The sequence below is a fragment of the Bombus huntii genome, chromosome 10, assembly GCF_024542735.1.
Source record: "Bombus huntii isolate Logan2020A chromosome 10, iyBomHunt1.1, whole genome shotgun sequence".
In the NCBI taxonomy this organism is placed as follows: domain Eukaryota; kingdom Metazoa; phylum Arthropoda; class Insecta; order Hymenoptera; family Apidae; genus Bombus; species Bombus huntii.
The window spans coordinates 6998281-7016271 of NC_066247.1; the positions used below are offsets into that span (position 1 = coordinate 6998281).

The window sequence follows — 17991 nt, forward strand, 5'->3', positions numbered from 1 at the left end:
AGTTTGATTGATCAGACACTTTTCATTATATATACAATTTTTTTATTGAATATATATTATGCTAGACTGCAGTACTGTAAATATTTTATTTTGCATACCTCAGTACATTGTATATGGCATGTTGAAGACAACTGGTAGCACATTTTTATTTCTTTTTTCCTGTTCCTTGTTATTCCACAGATATAATATACAAATATATCTCCCTTCCTATCTATCCATATAAGTATATTGCTTTTTATGAATTGTATTACAAGTTATTGGTAGATATTTGTTGCAATGTAGTATATTATATCCCATGTACAACAATATTATAGTTAGTTTTACTAACGTCTGCTGCTTTTTACATTTTCAGACGCTTATACCTTTAGTAGTACAAGCTGTTGTACTTACTGTTTTTATACAATGTTATAATTGTATAATTAATTATTATTATTTATTGATATTTGATAACTAATCTAAATTTTTATTCACTAACAGTATACTTAAAGTATAATTAATTATATTCTCAATCGTGTGTAAATGATTTTTATTATAAATATGGCATATACTTTCCTTCTTTGATATGCATAAAAAAACAATCTTCTTTCTTTAATAGAGTAAAACATAATTTTCTATATTCAGTGATGCAGTGCATGGAAACTACTACAAATTAATCTGAGATAAATGTTTATGGGTGTTCTGTGTGGTAAAGAAGAGTTTTTTATACAAACTTTTGATTAAATAATACTTATTTTAGATGGTGGCTGGTTATTATAATTATGTTGCACATACGGAAATATTAAGATTTTGCTAATTATATTAATTTAGTAATATGTCATTACTTTATTTGAATGTTAAACTTGAAGTACACTTTGGCTGATTGTCAATTTGCCTTATTGTATATTTTATATTGCTTTAAAAGAAAAACAGGTCATTATATTCTTCAATTATTTTATTAATCAAATAATCGAACATCTTTCAAATAAAAGTATGTTATAGCTATTAAATAATTTGTATTATAACATGTTAAGAACAAGCACTGTAAGGATATAATGATCTTCTGTTATGGTTAATTCTTTAGATCTAACAAAATTGTATTTAACAGGAACAAGAGAGACTTTCCAATAGAGATCGTTCCAGTAGAGAAGCTGAACAAGAACGTCAATGGAAACAGTTGCAAGCACTACGTCAACAGCAAGCACATATGCAGCAACAAGTTATCCATGACCAACGTATACATGGTATATAATATTCATTTATATATATTTATATACTGCAATAAACATTAGATTTTACTTTTAACTTTCTAATATTTCCTCAATAGCTATCAACAGAGTCCATAGACAAATAAGTGAAGATAATACAACTCAAATAAATACTGACAATACTACTGGAATAACGACACAATTACAAGTCTCCACATCACAGGTATAATTTTAATTTATAGTTACAAACAAAAATTATAATAAATTTTTATAAATATGTATAAATTACTTTGTAGGATGGAAATCATATGGGACCACTAGCTTCACAGTCCCCTGGTTCACGTAATACATTTGCGACTCCTCCCGTAAAAGTTACACGAGGTTTGGCACCTCAAAGCCCTCACCAGGGTATGCCACGTTTACCTAATCAACCCTGTACAACCATGACACGTCCAGTTGGAACTGTGGTTAGACCAGGGATGCCAAATAACTTTACACAACCGCCCTCTCCATTTTCTCCGCAAGCACCACAGTCTCCTCATGATTTTCCACAGTCTCCAGCTTCATCACAATCCCAGGACCATTTTCAACGTTTTGACAATACGGAAGCTTACTCTCAAGGTTCTCAAACATCTAGGTCACATATCGGTGGCACACCAAACTATTCCACGTCCCCAAGAAGCGATGTCTTTTCTCAACCGCCAGGTACGCCGCGGCCTATGTTTAATGCTCCTACTACTCGTCCTTCTACTCATGTATATGCTCCATCTCGTGCGCCTGATCCTTATAGTAGCCAGCCTCCCACTCCTTCTCCCGCTTCAAATTATTCCTCACCAAGACCAGAACCTCGACAAGATTCGCAACAGCCTGAAGTATTCAGTCAACAACCAGAAGTAAACAGGCAATTACGAGATCTGTTGCAAAGACAACAGTTTAGTAAGAAAATAGAGCCTGTGAGCACTACATGGAATCAAGGTATGTTATATAGTAGAAGTTAAAAAAAGTATTTCTTTTTTATTAAAACATAAATTGTATGTATATTTATATTGATTTCTAGATGGTCAAAGTAATACAGAAAACAATCAACAACAATTTGATACGGGTCATGTACAACTTACACAACATTCTCAAGCAACAAATAATACTGGTGAAGGCACTTTCAGGCATCCTCTACCACCTGGTATTGTTAGACCTAGGATGCCCATCCAATCAAATGTTTTGATAAGAAATCAAATTGGTAACATTCTGCATTTTTTATCTTGTTGCTATAATATGGCTATGAAATATGTTCTGTATGTCCTATTTTATTGATAATATTTAACATGTACTTAGGAATAAATACAAGACATCCTGTACCGGGAAATATAGATGCCAGGATACAGAATATAGATCCACGAACTAGAATGATTCTGCAAAGACCACAAGTAGCTGCAACTATAACTCAACAACATTTTCAAGGAAACCAAGCTTTGCAAACACGAATGCCAGCCGCAAGAAATACTATTACAGAACCTTATGACGTTTTACAACAGCAAAGGTTTCCAGGTGGATGTACATTCTATATTATACATATTATTCTTATATATATTATTATTTTTTATAATAAATATCATATTTACAGATCCCAATCAAGGGCAAAATATAACGCAACGGATAGTGCGAACATCCCAGGATAATCTAAATCAGGGAATTAGAATGTTAGGTCAGCAAGGAGTTGGTATAAGAGCACCTCTGATACCAGCAACAGTTAGTGAAACCACTGTTAGTCCTTCTGAACCATCAGAAATTCCTGACAACGTCACTGCAGAGCTTGAGAAATTAGAACAAGAGGGAGCACCAATGGTTGAGGTCGAGGGCGTGAGTGCAATATTAGGAGACCTAGGTGATGATGATGATGAACTGCTTGGTAAGTAAAATGTTTAGACTATAATTCATGTATTGTAATTAATTGTGTAACACAAAGTATAAATATAAACTTGAATTCTCTATTTCATTACAGCTGAAATGGGAGCAGATTTTAATATTTTGGAATATGCAGATCCCGAATTAGGCAACATAACCGGTGGTGAGAAAACAAATATACTTGATTTAGATTTAGAACCAGTTGAGGTAGAGACGAAGGACGAAAAACAAAAGAAGGAGATTAAGGACGAGGAGCGAAAATCGACAGAACTAGGCGCAACGAGTGCTGTGCACACTGACATAAGTGACACGTGTACGACAGCTACTGTACAAACGCCGACAGAAACGTCTAATGCTCCAACACAAGCACAAACAGTAACACCTATTACTGCAACATCACAAACACCACAGCAACCGTCCACGATTATGCCTCAATCACATGCTCAAGCTGTTGTACAACAACAAATGCATCAGCACGTGCAGCAAGCTGCGGCAATGGGCAGACCTATGCCTCCAGGAACTCGCTTGCTTTCGCCTGATGGAGCAGTTGGCGTTGTTACATCAACTAACACCGTTACGGTCAGTTATCCGTCCACATTTCCTGGACATCCTCAGAGAATACCACAAACACATATCCAAGGTAAGCGATTCTTGAAATATATTCATTCGATTGCGTAATGGTATACAATTTTTAAAAAGTTACTTTAAATGTTGGTTCTAATTAAATTTTATTATTGCAGTACCTCAACAACAACAGCGTGTTGTAGCTGGGATGAGAGTAGCTGTACCAAATGTTACTAACAGGGTAGTTGCTGTAAATCATATGATTGGCCCACGTATGCCCCTTGCACCACCACCGCCGCCACCTCCACCTCCGTATCCTGGACCACCACCCCCTTATCCCGGACCCATACAGGTTTGTACATCTTACACGTATTCTCGATGTTCTGATGTTTTTGCATCGCTTTAATCTTGAGTATTTTATGCAATTATATCTAATAACACTTTCTTCTAACCACGAGAATACTAAATATCTCGCAATTTGATAAGCAATGATCGCTTCATGAAAAACATAACACGTATTATTAAAATCGTTCTTTACTTTCCTAATGAAAATTAAATATAACAATCTTAGTTTCTTACATATAAATTCTATTCTATCTCTAGATTTCTATACACGATACATCCATTACGAAACATTTGTTGACGTATACGCGCGGATGTTGTATTTTCAATGTCAAATAATCATTGTTAATCCTGTAATTTTGTAGCATTTTGAATTTTAATGTAATTGTGTAATATGAAGTATCGAGTTTTTTTAAATATAACGAGCGAGAGCAGGAGGTCTCGAATTTGTTATGAACGTAGGACGTAGGCAAGTAATTTATTTAATATAAAAGTATTGGCTGTGGTAAAATGGTGTTTTCGCCTGGGTGTTTGCAATGCATTGGTGTTGGTGCATGTCTAGATGGGGCTGTGCCCAGGTGGGCGGGGTATGACGCGGCCCCCAGTCCATATAGGGCATTCAGTACCGGTGGCGGGTCCACCAATGGCCCCTGTGGTACATACTGGTACGCCCGCAATGACACCTCACCCTCACCGAAGACCCTTGCTTCTGCAGGTGAGCAAGACTTGGGGACTTTTCAGCATTCAGCACAATATATCACCTGCAATGATATCAAAATTCAAAGATTCTATCCTCTAGATTATTTTTAGTATTTCTGCACCATTTTTATTTCCTACCTTATACATAGTTCTTATTAAAAATTGTTTAATAAATTTAATCAGAGAAAAGAATATGTTAGTGTCACCAAAATTTGTTCTGCGTGTATTGTATTGAATATAATAACATATGTATAAGTCTACATCACTCTACAAGTAAAATTTTTATGAAGATAGAAATTTATAATATCTGATTATAAAATAGTGATTAAAAAGATTATAGATTTTATACAATAATTCTTACATATAATATATACTATTAATAAAATATGTTGCATCTTTTCGTGTGCATGTATGTTTTGAATAAAAGAACACTAGGCTTCATCAGATCATGTATATTATTTTGCTTTATGATAATTATAATTTTATGTTTATATTCTTATACCATAAGTTTGTCTAAATAATGTTTATGTTAATAATCGCTGTAGGAGTAAAATATTTGCATGTTTGTATTTTTTTTTATTTATTGGGATGGTCAGTGTGCCTTGTTTCAGTATGTAATTACTCACTACATAATATTATATGACATACGAATTTAGTATCTAATTATATATCACTGTTTCAATTTATTGAGCCACATACATAGTTCTATAATAACCCATTGACTAGTTGGAGATTCGATAAGCTGTCAGTAGTGGTGTTCACAGGAACAACCATTATTGTTGGAGGAGTTGTTGGAGCAAGAGAAACGAGAACAAGAAAAGCAACAACAACAGCAACAACAACAGCAGCAGCAGCAGCAACAGCAAAGTGACAATACAACTCCTGGAGGACCACTTCTAAGTGACAGTGAGTTAGAACAATTTAAAGCAGATGTTTTGGGTTCTGCACCCCTTGCTTCTCCTCCACAAGGAATTACATCAGTACCTGGAGGAGTTCCTGTAATTAGGCCACCTTGTACATCAAGCCCATCATCCACTCCAGGTACCAGTTGGCAACAAGCAGTACCGGATGCAACGAAAGTAGCAGCTCAGGTCCCTAGACAACCGATTGCAACACAGACTCCACCGGAACGTTAGTATCGTGAATACTTTTTGTGAAGTGTACTATTTAAATAATGTTATGATTATAATGTTGAATAAAATTGTAAAACTTTTTTATTTGTCATAGCGAGGGTTGCCACGTTTAATATCTCCCAAATTCCTGCTCCACCTACACCACCGGAAAATATCGTGAATGAACAGGACCGTCAAATGCAACTGCAGTACGAGCAATGGCTAAACCATCAGCATCAAGTGTTGTTACAGCAGTTGAAGTATTACGAAACTGAGGTACAAAAGCTGCGTAAAATACGAAAAGTAAGGATAGAATGTTTTTATGTTGCGGCGTTTTCGTTTTTGTAGCCCTCTAAACGATACAGACATGCTACAGTTAAACTATCCTGATTTTACAGTCTCTCAATAGCAAACAGCGACAGTTACGGAAGTCTGGCAACGAGTTAACGGAGAATGATGCGGCCGAGCTACAACGTATTTCCAGTGAACAAGCGATATTACAAAAGCATTTAGACGCGAGTCGCAAGCAAACCCGTCAGCATGGTATGCTGATACAGGAATATCACAGTAAACAACAACAGAGACAACCTCAGCAACAAACCAATGAACCATGTTCACCATTAATGTCGCCTTCTCAACATTCACCAATGCATAGTCCTGCTGCTCTCGTTTCTCAAAGCCCAGGCCCTGGAAACGTTTCAACAAGTATGATACAACATTCACCGGCAACTCCTATCATCCAACATAGTCCTAACACACCTTTGTTGCAACACAGTCCTGGTAATCCACAGTCTGGAAATCCAGGAACAATGTCGCCACATAATATGCAACAATCTCCTAGAATTAGTACTCCACACTCGCAGAACGAAGAAAGCCCCTTTAGTCCTGGCGCCATGCCGTCGCCAGGAATGTGTGGTCCTTCGGCAACTCGGATGACATCTCCGCAGCATCGTGCGATTATCAGTGGAAGGCTTGCAACTAGTCCGGGTGCTTTTACTCCTGATACGCGAAATACGCAACAAATTATCGGTGAACAAGGAGTCAGAGTTCACGGTCTCTCTCAACGTTTCGTGCGTCCACCCGCCGTTGGAGAACCCGGACAAAGGCCCAGGATGCCGTTGCAAGGGGGGATCGTATACGGACAACGTTCCCCTCTTGGAAGTCCACAACCTAACCAACAATCTCTAATGAATCAACAACAACAAATGCTTCAAAGACAGCAAATTATTCAACAGCAACACGAGACTACTTCGATTCTTCAAGATGGACAAAATGCAATGACTCAGCGTACGCTGCAAATAGCACAACAGAGACAACAATTGTTGCAACAACAACAACAACAGCAACAAATAGCTCAACAACAGAGGCAACAATTTCTGCAAATGCAACAACAGCAACAGCAACAACATACGATGCAGAAACCTCCAAGTTCTCCAATGGTGTCTCAACCTGCTAATTCTCCGAGTCCCCAGCTCCATCAACAAATGCAACAGAACTATGGACAACCTCCAAGTTCTCCCATGCCTCGTAGTCCCATGGTTCAGCAAACTATGGGCTCACCTATGCTGCAACAGCAGCTGAGTCAAACTTCACAACCTCCCAGTCCTATGAACACAAGGATTCATCCACACCCACCTAATTCGCCAATGATACCGCAGTATCAACCACCAAGTCCGATGTCGCGTAACCATCCGTCAACATCTCCCATGCTCCAACACCAGTTAAACAACACTCATCATCCTCCAACGTCTCAGCCTCCTAGTTCTCCTATGCCACGTAGCCCCATGGTCGGTGGCTCACCCATGCAAATGCAAAGAAGACAATCTACTGGAAATAGTCCAGCGATGCCAGATCGACCACAAAGCGTAGAAAATCCAGGAACACCAAGAACACCGCACACTCCACACACACCACATACACCACATGGCTCTTACACGACTCAAACTTCGAATAATCACACAGTACCAAGTGATCAACAGCAACAATTACAACATCAGCACCAATCTATTCAACAAGAGCAGTCGTCTGCAACGGATCACACGAATAGGGGCGGAGGAAATCCACATAATCCACTAAATCCGTTGCCTTTTGGACGATTTGGATATATTAAGCTTGGGTTGAGAGGTGGTTCTCCTATGTGGTCTACTAAACCGGAGAGTAGTAAAGGGAAGACTTCCGAATCGCATCTTTTAAATATGGACGAGAAACCGAACACATCTGTGGTTGTTCACAGGAAAACCGGCATACCGCAATCAAAAATTAATTCATTGGTATGCGCTGATTATAATGACTTTGATGACGACTCTCATACTCCACCTCAAACTCCACCAACAAGTTTAGAAATCAAACAAACCACTTCGTTATCAGACAATGGACCTCTAACATTGGGTAGTCCGAGCAGTAAGATGGAGCCGATACCTGATACTACTGATTATGACGACGACAAAACTATCGTAAATACAGAAGTAACCTTGAGCTCGACAGCCCAACGAGACAGCGACGATATTACTGTTATAGATCAATTTGGAGACTCAGAACTCGTAGACGTAATATCAGGAACGTTGGAAGGTGATATGCAGGAGGAATATGTGCTTTTTGAGCCAGGAATGGTCGTAGACTTATCAGCAGATAGCAATGATTCTCTTTGTCACGCATTGGTTAACGAAAGTAGTCAAGGACACGACTTAGTGCAAATATTAGAGATAGAAAATCCCGAATCTCAGACAGATGAACCGATGTTGAGTGACGAAGATTTAGTGCCCTCTCATACGAGAAACAAGAAAGGTCTGAGACTTGATATAGTAAGAACTTTACAATCTGGGAAAAGATTGGTAGCAGTCACAGATACTCCAGAATCGCCTGATCAGGAAGAACTTCGCGTAGACCCGTCACCCGGATCTTATATGGACCAATCGCCCGAGCAAGACCTCATGGTGTCTTTCGTTAGCGAATCCGAGGTAGTAATTATCGATCCCAGTACAAAATCACCTGAGGATAATTTATCTAAAGAATCATGTGTAGAGGAAATAGATAAAGTTGATACCACTAGCGTTTCTGAAACATCAAAGGAAAATGCTATTGTAGAAAATGCTGCTGAAGATCAATCAAAAACACAAAAAGAATCAAAACCAAATAGGAGTCCTACGTCGTTTGTGTTCTCTGACAAAGTTCTTTACAATCAAATCCCACCATCGAGTATACATCATGCTAACATTGGCGTATCATCTACATGTAGATCTATAGCTTCTTTTTCAGCCTCTTCGAATATAAGTGTTAGTACCGAAAATACGAACGCTATCACCACATCTACCAATGTAATGATAGTGACAGATGCAACTATTAAATCAACTCCGATATTTACAACATTAAGCATAACGAAAGAAGTAGTGTCTCCTTCTTTTAATAATCAAAAACAATTGCCATCAACGATGGCGAGCATCGTGGCGGATGCCAAAATTGCTGCTAAACTTAGTCAGACAGCTTTGGAGAATATCGTGGTTAGCTCACAGCAAAATATTGTCAAGACCGATGCCTTAGCTCGAATTAGTTCACAAAATACGGAGATTCTTAGGCCTCAGATTACAAGTACAGAAAGAACCATGTCATCAGTGGCTAATGTACAGAATGATTTCACTAGTTTTGTGCAAAGTATTGCGACAAGTGCAATGGACGGATCAAGCAATCCTACGAAGTTGGTTTTGAGCGTGCAACCGACGTCTGTCACGCTATCGACACCAAAAATGTCCATACCTGATCTTCCTAAGAAAGAAAATGGAAATAACTCTGTTACTTTGTCAAAGGAGAATAAATTGGAAATATTGGATAAAAGCTTGAAAGTAAAAAATGATAAAGATGAACCTGATCATTCGACAAAAAATTCAGAAGAATCCAGTGTAGATACTTTGAGTATAAGCATACCTACAAGTGTAACGGTTAGTCAAGAATTAGCTATCTCTGATGATAAAAAAAATGATCCTTTGAATACTACTGATGAATTGGAAAGTATGCTTGAAGCTATCCATAACCCTGCTGAAAACACCATAAGTAGGGAGAATTCTCATACAGAAAACAAAACAGATACCGCTTCTTCATTGAAAAGGATATCACCAGTCACAGATGATTTATCATTGGTGAATATTTTGGAGAATGATTCAGAACCAGTTGAAAATGAAAATAAAGAGGAAAGTATAACAGCTTCTGAAGATCAAAGAATGAATATTAAATCCAAAGGAATTGAAACCAGCATTGTAGAAAATACTAATATGAATGTCCCTCAGAAAGAAAAAAAACATAATGAATCGTGTACAGAAATTGACACCAGTAAACCTTATGTACAGCATTGCCTCAATGAAGAGAAGAGTATAATGGAAGAATCATCCGAAGATATATTGGACATGTTGCATAACATCATATCCTCTAAGCCAGAAATGGCTAACAGCGAAATGCTTCAGGAAGACAGATCCAGAAAGTCTAGTATGATGTACGAATTACCAACACCTTTAGATACCTTGCCTCTGAACATCCTTCAAGACCCTTTAATGGATCTAGAACAAGAACACTCTGACAATGAACACCTCTTGTCAAACGAGAACAAAGGACCAAAGGTACAGAAAGCCAGTCCACCTCCTGTAGAACCTGCCCCTAAGAAGAGCTCGCCAATCCCACACCAGAGTATTCCGTTAGTAGCGAGTACCATAGCGCAGTTACAGAAATCCACAACGACAGTGCCGCATCTTTCTCCTCTGTCGAAACCCACAGAACTGACGTCAAATGTCGCCAATGTGTCGCACCAGCTGAGAACGTTGCTTTCTTCTCTACAGACGAATCATTCGCAAAATTGTTCGACCGTAAATCAAACCGCCATCGTGACAATGGTATCCTCAGCAATCTCAGGGCCAAAAGTAGGGAACATACTATCTACAACCACATCCACGCCAAACTCTGTAAATAATCTACACAGCAGCACGAACGCGCGACTACAGACCTCAATGACCACGTCTCATTCTACTAGCACGAGCAAAGCTGAACTAGAAACCACGACGACCAATTACACCCCGCATACAAAGGAAAGTACAAATTCTACAATAAGCGCTGTTTCTACTTTGTCTAAGGTTACTCCCTCGGAACCATTTTTACGAGTTACATCCAGCGGAGTACAGTCGCAAACTAGTGGTAGTCTGTCTCTACAAACGTCGTCCGTGATCACCCCCAGGCCACCGACCAATTCAGGTATTTCGATTACGTCAAACGCAATGTTAAACGCAATGTTAGCTGGTACAAATTCAGCGAAGTCTTCTATGGCTGGTCATCGAACGAATACAGCTCCTACGCAAGCAAGTAACCTATTGAGCTCGGTGATGGCAACTTCTGTACAACGGACCCAGAATCTCCAAGCGATCCTGCAAGTAAGTTCAGGCTGCTCCTCGGCATCTTCTCGCGTGGTTGTGAATGCCACGCCAACGACAGTTACAACATCCATGCAATGCGTCAGAACTATCGTACCTCCTATAGTCACTGCAAGCACCAACAATATTAACGTTACCACCAGTATACTCCAGTCTACCCTGTCTCAAACACCGACTCTTTTGCATTCTCAGCTCACTTCTGGCCAGAGCCAATACAAAACAACCAGCCATTTAGAGCACACTAAGAGCGCTGATCTTGAGAGACTGGCGCAGAGTACACCATCAAAGAAGGAGCCAGAAGAATCCAACTGCAAACCGCAATCGGCTCTTGAAAAACCGCCAGCTACTAGATCCGAATTGGAGATAACCAAAAGCTCTGCTGGTTCTCACAGAATTGAGGAGTCCCAAAATGTATTGTTGAAGCAACTGCTACAGAACACCGCGTGTGCAACGACTACTTTGTGTTCTGGTTCCTCGCAAGGCCCTAGTTTGCCATTAGTACCATCTTTGGAGGCGCAATTAGCGAGGCCCGTGCCGCCAACTCCGTTCTCCGTGTTACCACCTTTATTGAAGGAGGTACCGGCACCTAAAACTACTAGTAATAAACAAGTTTTAAACAGGGAGACGTCGTTCTTGTCGCAATCAGTTACACCTTTGAAAGTGCAAAGTCCACCGACCAAAGAAGAAACACCGAAACCACCTCCGCCGCTAACAACTTCTGCACCAGTCTTGTCTCAACAACGCGTGGCTGACACATTTCCAAAGCAACAGATAACCACTCAGCCTACGAAGACCACTCCTGTTTTGACTCAAGCAAACCAGCAACCAGCAATGACAGTAACCAAGCAAGTGCCACCACCACCACTTACAAAGGCTTCGGAAACAACAACTCCCATAAAACAAGAACCACCTAGTATTACCCAACCACCACCTAAACAAACGAGCGATGTTATCGTTAATAACACTGTTACAATTCCACAACAATGTGTTGTATCAACTCCAATAACCGTGTCACGAGTGGTATCACATGCAAAACCAGTGATTACAACGATGGTTGGCAAGAGTATCCAGTCCACCACGCAGGTATCGAGTACTGTCCAAGCCACACAGCAACCATTGACGACGGTTACGACCGTGCAGCAACCACCACAGACACAAGCACAGACTCAATCCCAGATACCAGTTACCCCGAAACCCATTGTTTCGACCCAGCAACAACCCCCACACGTAAACACAATACCGCCATCAGTGCCTCATACGGTGTCTCACACGGTGGGCCACCATGCCCAGGCGTCACAGGGTGCAAATGCACAACACACAGTGCCTTTAGTGGAAGTCAAAAAGGAAGTTCTTGATGAAGTTCTATCTAGCGGTACACCTACCCAATTAACCGATACCAAAGACTTTCTTACTGCCAAAGAGGAGCTTATCGATGGATCAATTGACGACAAAACTGGTATGTAATGTATAATTTATCACCTTATTATATCTGCCCCACCAAGAATACATACGCATAAGTAATTAGAAATCTGAAACTTGTATGTGATATAATTTTAATGTTAGTATCTTTGCTTAGATAAATCTCAAAAGAAATTTAGTTCTTTATTTTTAATAACTCTTTGATATATTTCAATTTGAGAAAGAATATACACACACATATTTTCATGAAAATTACAATTAATATTGTAACAACAAATACATACACTCCATTAGGTTTTATTTCTATATGAAGATAAGATCGTGCTTGCACGTGTATAATCTCGCAGATCTCAAGAAGTTGAAAAGGCGACAGTATCAACAGAAAAGGAAGCAAAGCCAGGGGAAGGATGCGACGGCAGCACCTCAGAAAAAGCGTGCTAGAAAAGTGTCCCGCTTAGACGAGGATTATGACACGTTCATTGACAATTTAATGGCACAATTACGGCAACTTCAGCCAATGGCAGTATTAGAACCACTTCTAGGCAGAAATTATGGCGTTTGTCCTATCTTTGGGTCGGGAGATCTAACGAAAATCGGCAGTCAGAAAGATTACAACACCAGAACAGGAGATTTAGTTGGTTCATACGGATCTGCAACATTGCCGGGTGTATCTGATCACTACAACACTCAACCATTTGGTGAATTGGAACCTTTACCACCTCAACAGCCTGCTTCTACTCAGAGGGGATTTTACGATCAAGAATTTCCACCTCTTAAATTGGATGATTGTAAGCATTTAGGTGAAAATGGAAGGAGAAAATGGACTTGAAGAATCTTTTGGTATTAAATACCTTAAAGTAGATCCTATTTAAGTTCGCCATTAATGCTCAGTATATCTATTCGCATTATTCATACAATTTAACCGTTTGAGTCCCAGAAGCCATTGAAAAAACAGAGTCGAAAAATCCCGTACAGCGTTTTTCTCAATCGATTGCGAAGAGAAACAAGCGGCACAATAGCGCTCGTCATATTCGTTACTTTATGAAATACATCTATATTATTATATATGCGTACTATTAGTTTATAAATATTTCAAGTTTTGTTCAATAAAAATTATTGTGAAAATAACAATGAAATACAAAATACCATTAGTCGTTCGTAGCGTTCAAATGTACTGACTTTTCGACAGCGCGATTTTTTAATTTTTTAAATTTAAACAGCGCGATCGCGCCGCTTGGGACTTAAACGGTTATATATTATTCATTTAATATATATATCTCTATTTAGCACTACTCTATTTAATACCTCAGTCTTTCTTAGTTTTTTATTCTATCCATTTTGAATTTATTTTTACTGAGCTTAAATCAGTGGCTAAAATCATGTACCGTAGTGAAAAAAAAGAATTAATACTCGTATGTCAACTATTTAACAATAACTAAGACTGTAAACATACGGTAAGCGGTAAGTGGGAAAACAAGTGATGACACAGTTGATGACAATTTTGCGATTTAACAATTATCGCATTCTGTATGTTCACGGCCTAAGAAAGTTTGAACTCGAGCGTCTGAAATTTTAAGATTGTTTAATTAAAGTTTAGGATCGTTAATGCAAGTCTCATTGCTCTGAATACTATCAACCGAGTCCATCTTTTCTTTGATTTCTGTTATTTGATTTTTCTTATATAAGAGAAACTAATAATATTGAATTTTTAGCTGACGATAAGAAAGAAAATTCCTTGTCAATGAACCGTGATGTCGATTCTCCTGACACGATAGTCAGTTCATCTTCGCCCGAATGTGTCATTCCGGAATTTATACATCGATTCCCGGGTTTGAGGTTGATTGAAGAGGAGTCGGACGAGGAATCAGATTGGCTGAAACGAGTGTCACCCGTGATACCTTTAATCTCACCAATACCGATTAGATTGAAACCGACGTACGTCGGTAAAGACATCGCAAAACAAGATAAAGAGAATTTAGGAATACCACGGTGCGTAAGCAATACATTATTTTACGTATCGTGTATGTATAAATTATTCGTTTGAGAAGATGTTCGTTGATATTAATAATTTATATAGGCTCGGAAAGTCACCTCCAATACCTTTGAGGGATGGAAACGTAACAGTTACATTAACTTTGAATAGTCAGGCTGCAGACGACATTATGGGAGTACTTAAAGATTTGGCTAATATCTTAAATATAGCTCCTCCCACTGGTTACCAGATCGTAGAACGTACTACCACTCCCCCTAGTCAGAAATTAGGTCTTTATAGAATCAAGGGAAAAGATGGTAAAGAGGGAGGTGTGTATTTCAATGCAATACAAATTACTAACAAAGGTTTTTATAATTTTTATTTATCTCTTTATTATTAAACAAGCAAATGATGTCATAATATACGTGTGAATTTTCAGCTCCAATTGATATACAAAGTATTTTGAACGGCGCCGCCAAATTCTGTCGTCATTGCGATGTTGTGATATTGAATAGCTTAATAAGAAAGAAAGTATCTGATTTACCATTTTTAAGTAAGGAAGAGGCTGAACCTGGTGATGAATTATGTTTCTGTTCAGCAGCCTGTTACATGCAATTTGCGCTTATGCATAGAACACCTTCGAACACGCAAGATAAGGTAACCATCTTGTATGTTAGAATATTATGATAAAGGATATATGTACACCCGTGTCTCAATTTACGCGAAGTATCCGTTCCACGTGGATTCGTTTTACACGATTTTCAATCGCGTAAATGAAGTCTATCAGTACAAAAGAAAAAATATATACATGTATGACGGCTAGCACAACGTAATGTACTTTTATTCTTATCTCATACAGCACTGTTTCAACATCGGCAAATAAGTTACTGCATACACTTGTTACTTTTGAGACTTCTAGGAAAATTTTTATAGATAGATTTTTATAGATAGATTTTCTGGCCACGTGAATTGTGTTATAATTTACCGCGTAAATTGAGAGTCGAGTATATATATATATATATATATTCAAATTTATATTATATCACTAACGTTATGAATAATTTAATAAATAGTGATCTAACATATTTCTTCGTTCATTAGGCTGCAACTATAGTAGACCATCTATGTCATAAAGTAGATACTAAGATATTGGATGACGATTTCAAGAAAGGGAAAAAATATGTGGTCAAACAGCCGGTGGATCATGTTGAAAATATGGAAATTGATCAGACAGAAAAGGAAACCGAAGTGAGGATAAAAATGGAGAAAGAAGAGCAGGACGTCATCGAGACGAAAGAGGAAATCACAGAAGAGAAACGGCCAAAGAAACATTTGGCTATGGAAGAGTCTATAACTGAACCGACTGAGATACAACCACCTGTAAAAATATGGAGAGGTCTACGATATAAGACGTGGTCTGTTGGCTTGATGCAACCTTCAACCAAGTACAAAAAACCAACCGATAAAGAAATTACAGAAGTACGTACATGGATATCTTGAAATAAGGTTTAAATATGCGACTTAGCGTAACATAAGTGTAAAATATAATTCATTTTTTAGATGCTTTTCCGAATGGGGGTAACCGTGGTACCTGCCAAAACGGAAGACAGTCGACGATGCATGTTTTGTCACAGTCAAGGTGATGGTACAGCCGATGGTCCCGCTAGACTTCTTAATTTTGATGTTGACAAATGGGTGCATTTGAATTGTGCCCTTTGGTCGGAAAATGTATATGAAACTGTAAATGGTGCCTTGATGAATCTCGATACCGCTTTGCAACATAGTCTTGTATTAAATTGTATTGTTTGCGAGAAACCGGGAGCTACCGTAAAATGTTTTAAAATGCGCTGCACCAACGTGTACCACCTTGGCTGCGCTGTTAAAGATGGCTGTGTTTTTTATAAGAATAAGGTGAATACCTTAACAATATCATAAACTTATTACGAACCGTGAAGAAATATAAAACTCAACGATATTTAATATAATTTTCAGAGTACCTATTGCTCTCAGCATGTACAAAAAAACGAAAAAGATAACGAATTAACCACGCTTTCCGTGTACAGAAGAGTGTACGTGAATCGTGACGAGAATAGACAAGTAGCAGCTGTGATGCATCATTCGGAACACAATCACCTGCTGAGAGTTGGAAGTCTGATATTTTTAAGCGTCGGACAACTGCTTCCACACCAGCTTGCCAACTTCCATACCCCAAATTACATATACCCCGTCGGATACAAAATCGTTAGATTTTATTGGAGCATGAGACGGCCAAACAAACGCTGCCGTTACGTCTGTTCTATCCATGACGTTTCCGGTCGACCCGAATTTCGCGTCCTGGTGCAAGAACCTTCACAAGAGGATGTTGAACTTCGCGACGCTACTCCTCGCGCTGTTTGGAGCAGAATACTCGAACCTCTCGCTGAGCTACGAAGATCAACGCACAGCGTCCAACTATTTCCGCGTTACGTTTCCGGCGAGGATTTGTTTGGACTTACCGAACCAGCGGTCGTCCGTGTTCTCGAAAGTCTTCCAGGCATTGAAACTCTGACCGATTACAGATTTAAATACGGTCGAAATCCCTTATTAGAATTACCGTTAGCGATCAATCCCACCGGCAGCGCAAGAACGGAAGCTCGTCTTCGCAATCAGCTCCCTTGGAAGAGGCCTCACACGCAGCGCACAGGCTCATCGGCCCGAGCAGCCTTCGTTCCAACCGCGACTGTCGCGGGCGAAGTGGCGTGCCCCTATTCCAAACAATTTGTGCATTCGAAGAGTTCTCAGTACAAAAAGATGAAGCAAGAGTGGCGGAACAACGTATATCTGGCGCGCTCCAAAATCCAAGGTCTTGGTCTTTATGCCGCGCGTGATCTGGAGAAACACACAATGGTCATTGAATATATCGGAGAAATCATTCGTACTGAATTGGCCGAGACTAGGGAAAAGCAGTATGAAGCAAGGGTAGGTTTCTCTTTAGTTGACTAGCGTGTATCAGAGAACAATGCTATAAATAATATAAGGTGTACGATACACTTTTGATTTTATATGTGTTATACGTGCTTGCTTAAGGGGGCGAAGAAAAGGAATTAAGGATTTGGTTGAAAGCAATTTTAGAAATATATTTATTACAGAATCGTGGTATTTATATGTTTCGCTTGGATGAGGAGAGAGTGGTCGATGCCACGTTGTGTGGTGGTCTCGCAAGGTACATCAATCACTCTTGTAACCCAAATTGTGTCGCTGAAATCGTTGAGGTTGAACGTGATCTTAGAATCATAATCTTTGCAAAACGGAGAATCTCACGTGGCGAGGAGGTATGTTATCTTTTGATTCACGCTAGGTAATCTTGTCATAATTAACTTAAAAAAGAAAGAGATTTATATAACATTGTTCCT

General features: G+C 39.0%; 1 protein-coding gene across 12 annotated transcripts in view; it reads left to right on the forward strand.

Annotated features, from left to right (window-relative positions):
* The window catches only part of LOC126870207 (histone-lysine N-methyltransferase 2C-like), a 28576-nt gene that overhangs the window by 8912 nt on the left and 1673 nt on the right, over positions 1–17991 (forward strand). For 5 of the 12 annotated variants that reach the window (XM_050627688.1, XM_050627698.1, XM_050627699.1 and 2 more), the window contains 20 exons: positions 1085–1220; positions 1304–1407; positions 1481–2159; positions 2242–2421; positions 2517–2729; positions 2806–3090; positions 3184–3726; positions 3827–4002; positions 4555–4707; positions 5444–5822; positions 5919–6106; positions 6202–12664; positions 12975–13415; positions 14340–14616; positions 14705–14964; positions 15039–15256; positions 15701–16078; positions 16160–16510; positions 16592–17557; positions 17728–17910. In XM_050627688.1, the coding sequence (XP_050483645.1) occupies positions 1085–1220; positions 1304–1407; positions 1481–2159; positions 2242–2421; positions 2517–2729; positions 2806–3090; positions 3184–3726; positions 3827–4002; positions 4555–4707; positions 5444–5822; positions 5919–6106; positions 6202–12664; positions 12975–13415; positions 14340–14616; positions 14705–14964; positions 15039–15256; positions 15701–16078; positions 16160–16510; positions 16592–17557; positions 17728–17910 (12573 nt within the window). The remainder of the gene's footprint in view (positions 1–1084; positions 1221–1303; positions 1408–1480; positions 2160–2241; positions 2422–2516; positions 2730–2805; positions 3091–3183; positions 3727–3826; positions 4003–4554; positions 4708–5443; positions 5823–5918; positions 6107–6201; positions 12665–12974; positions 13416–14339; positions 14617–14704; positions 14965–15038; positions 15257–15700; positions 16079–16159; positions 16511–16591; positions 17558–17727; positions 17911–17991) is intronic. The other 7 variants (XM_050627694.1, XM_050627700.1, XM_050627695.1 and 4 more) reach the window with 6 other exon arrangements.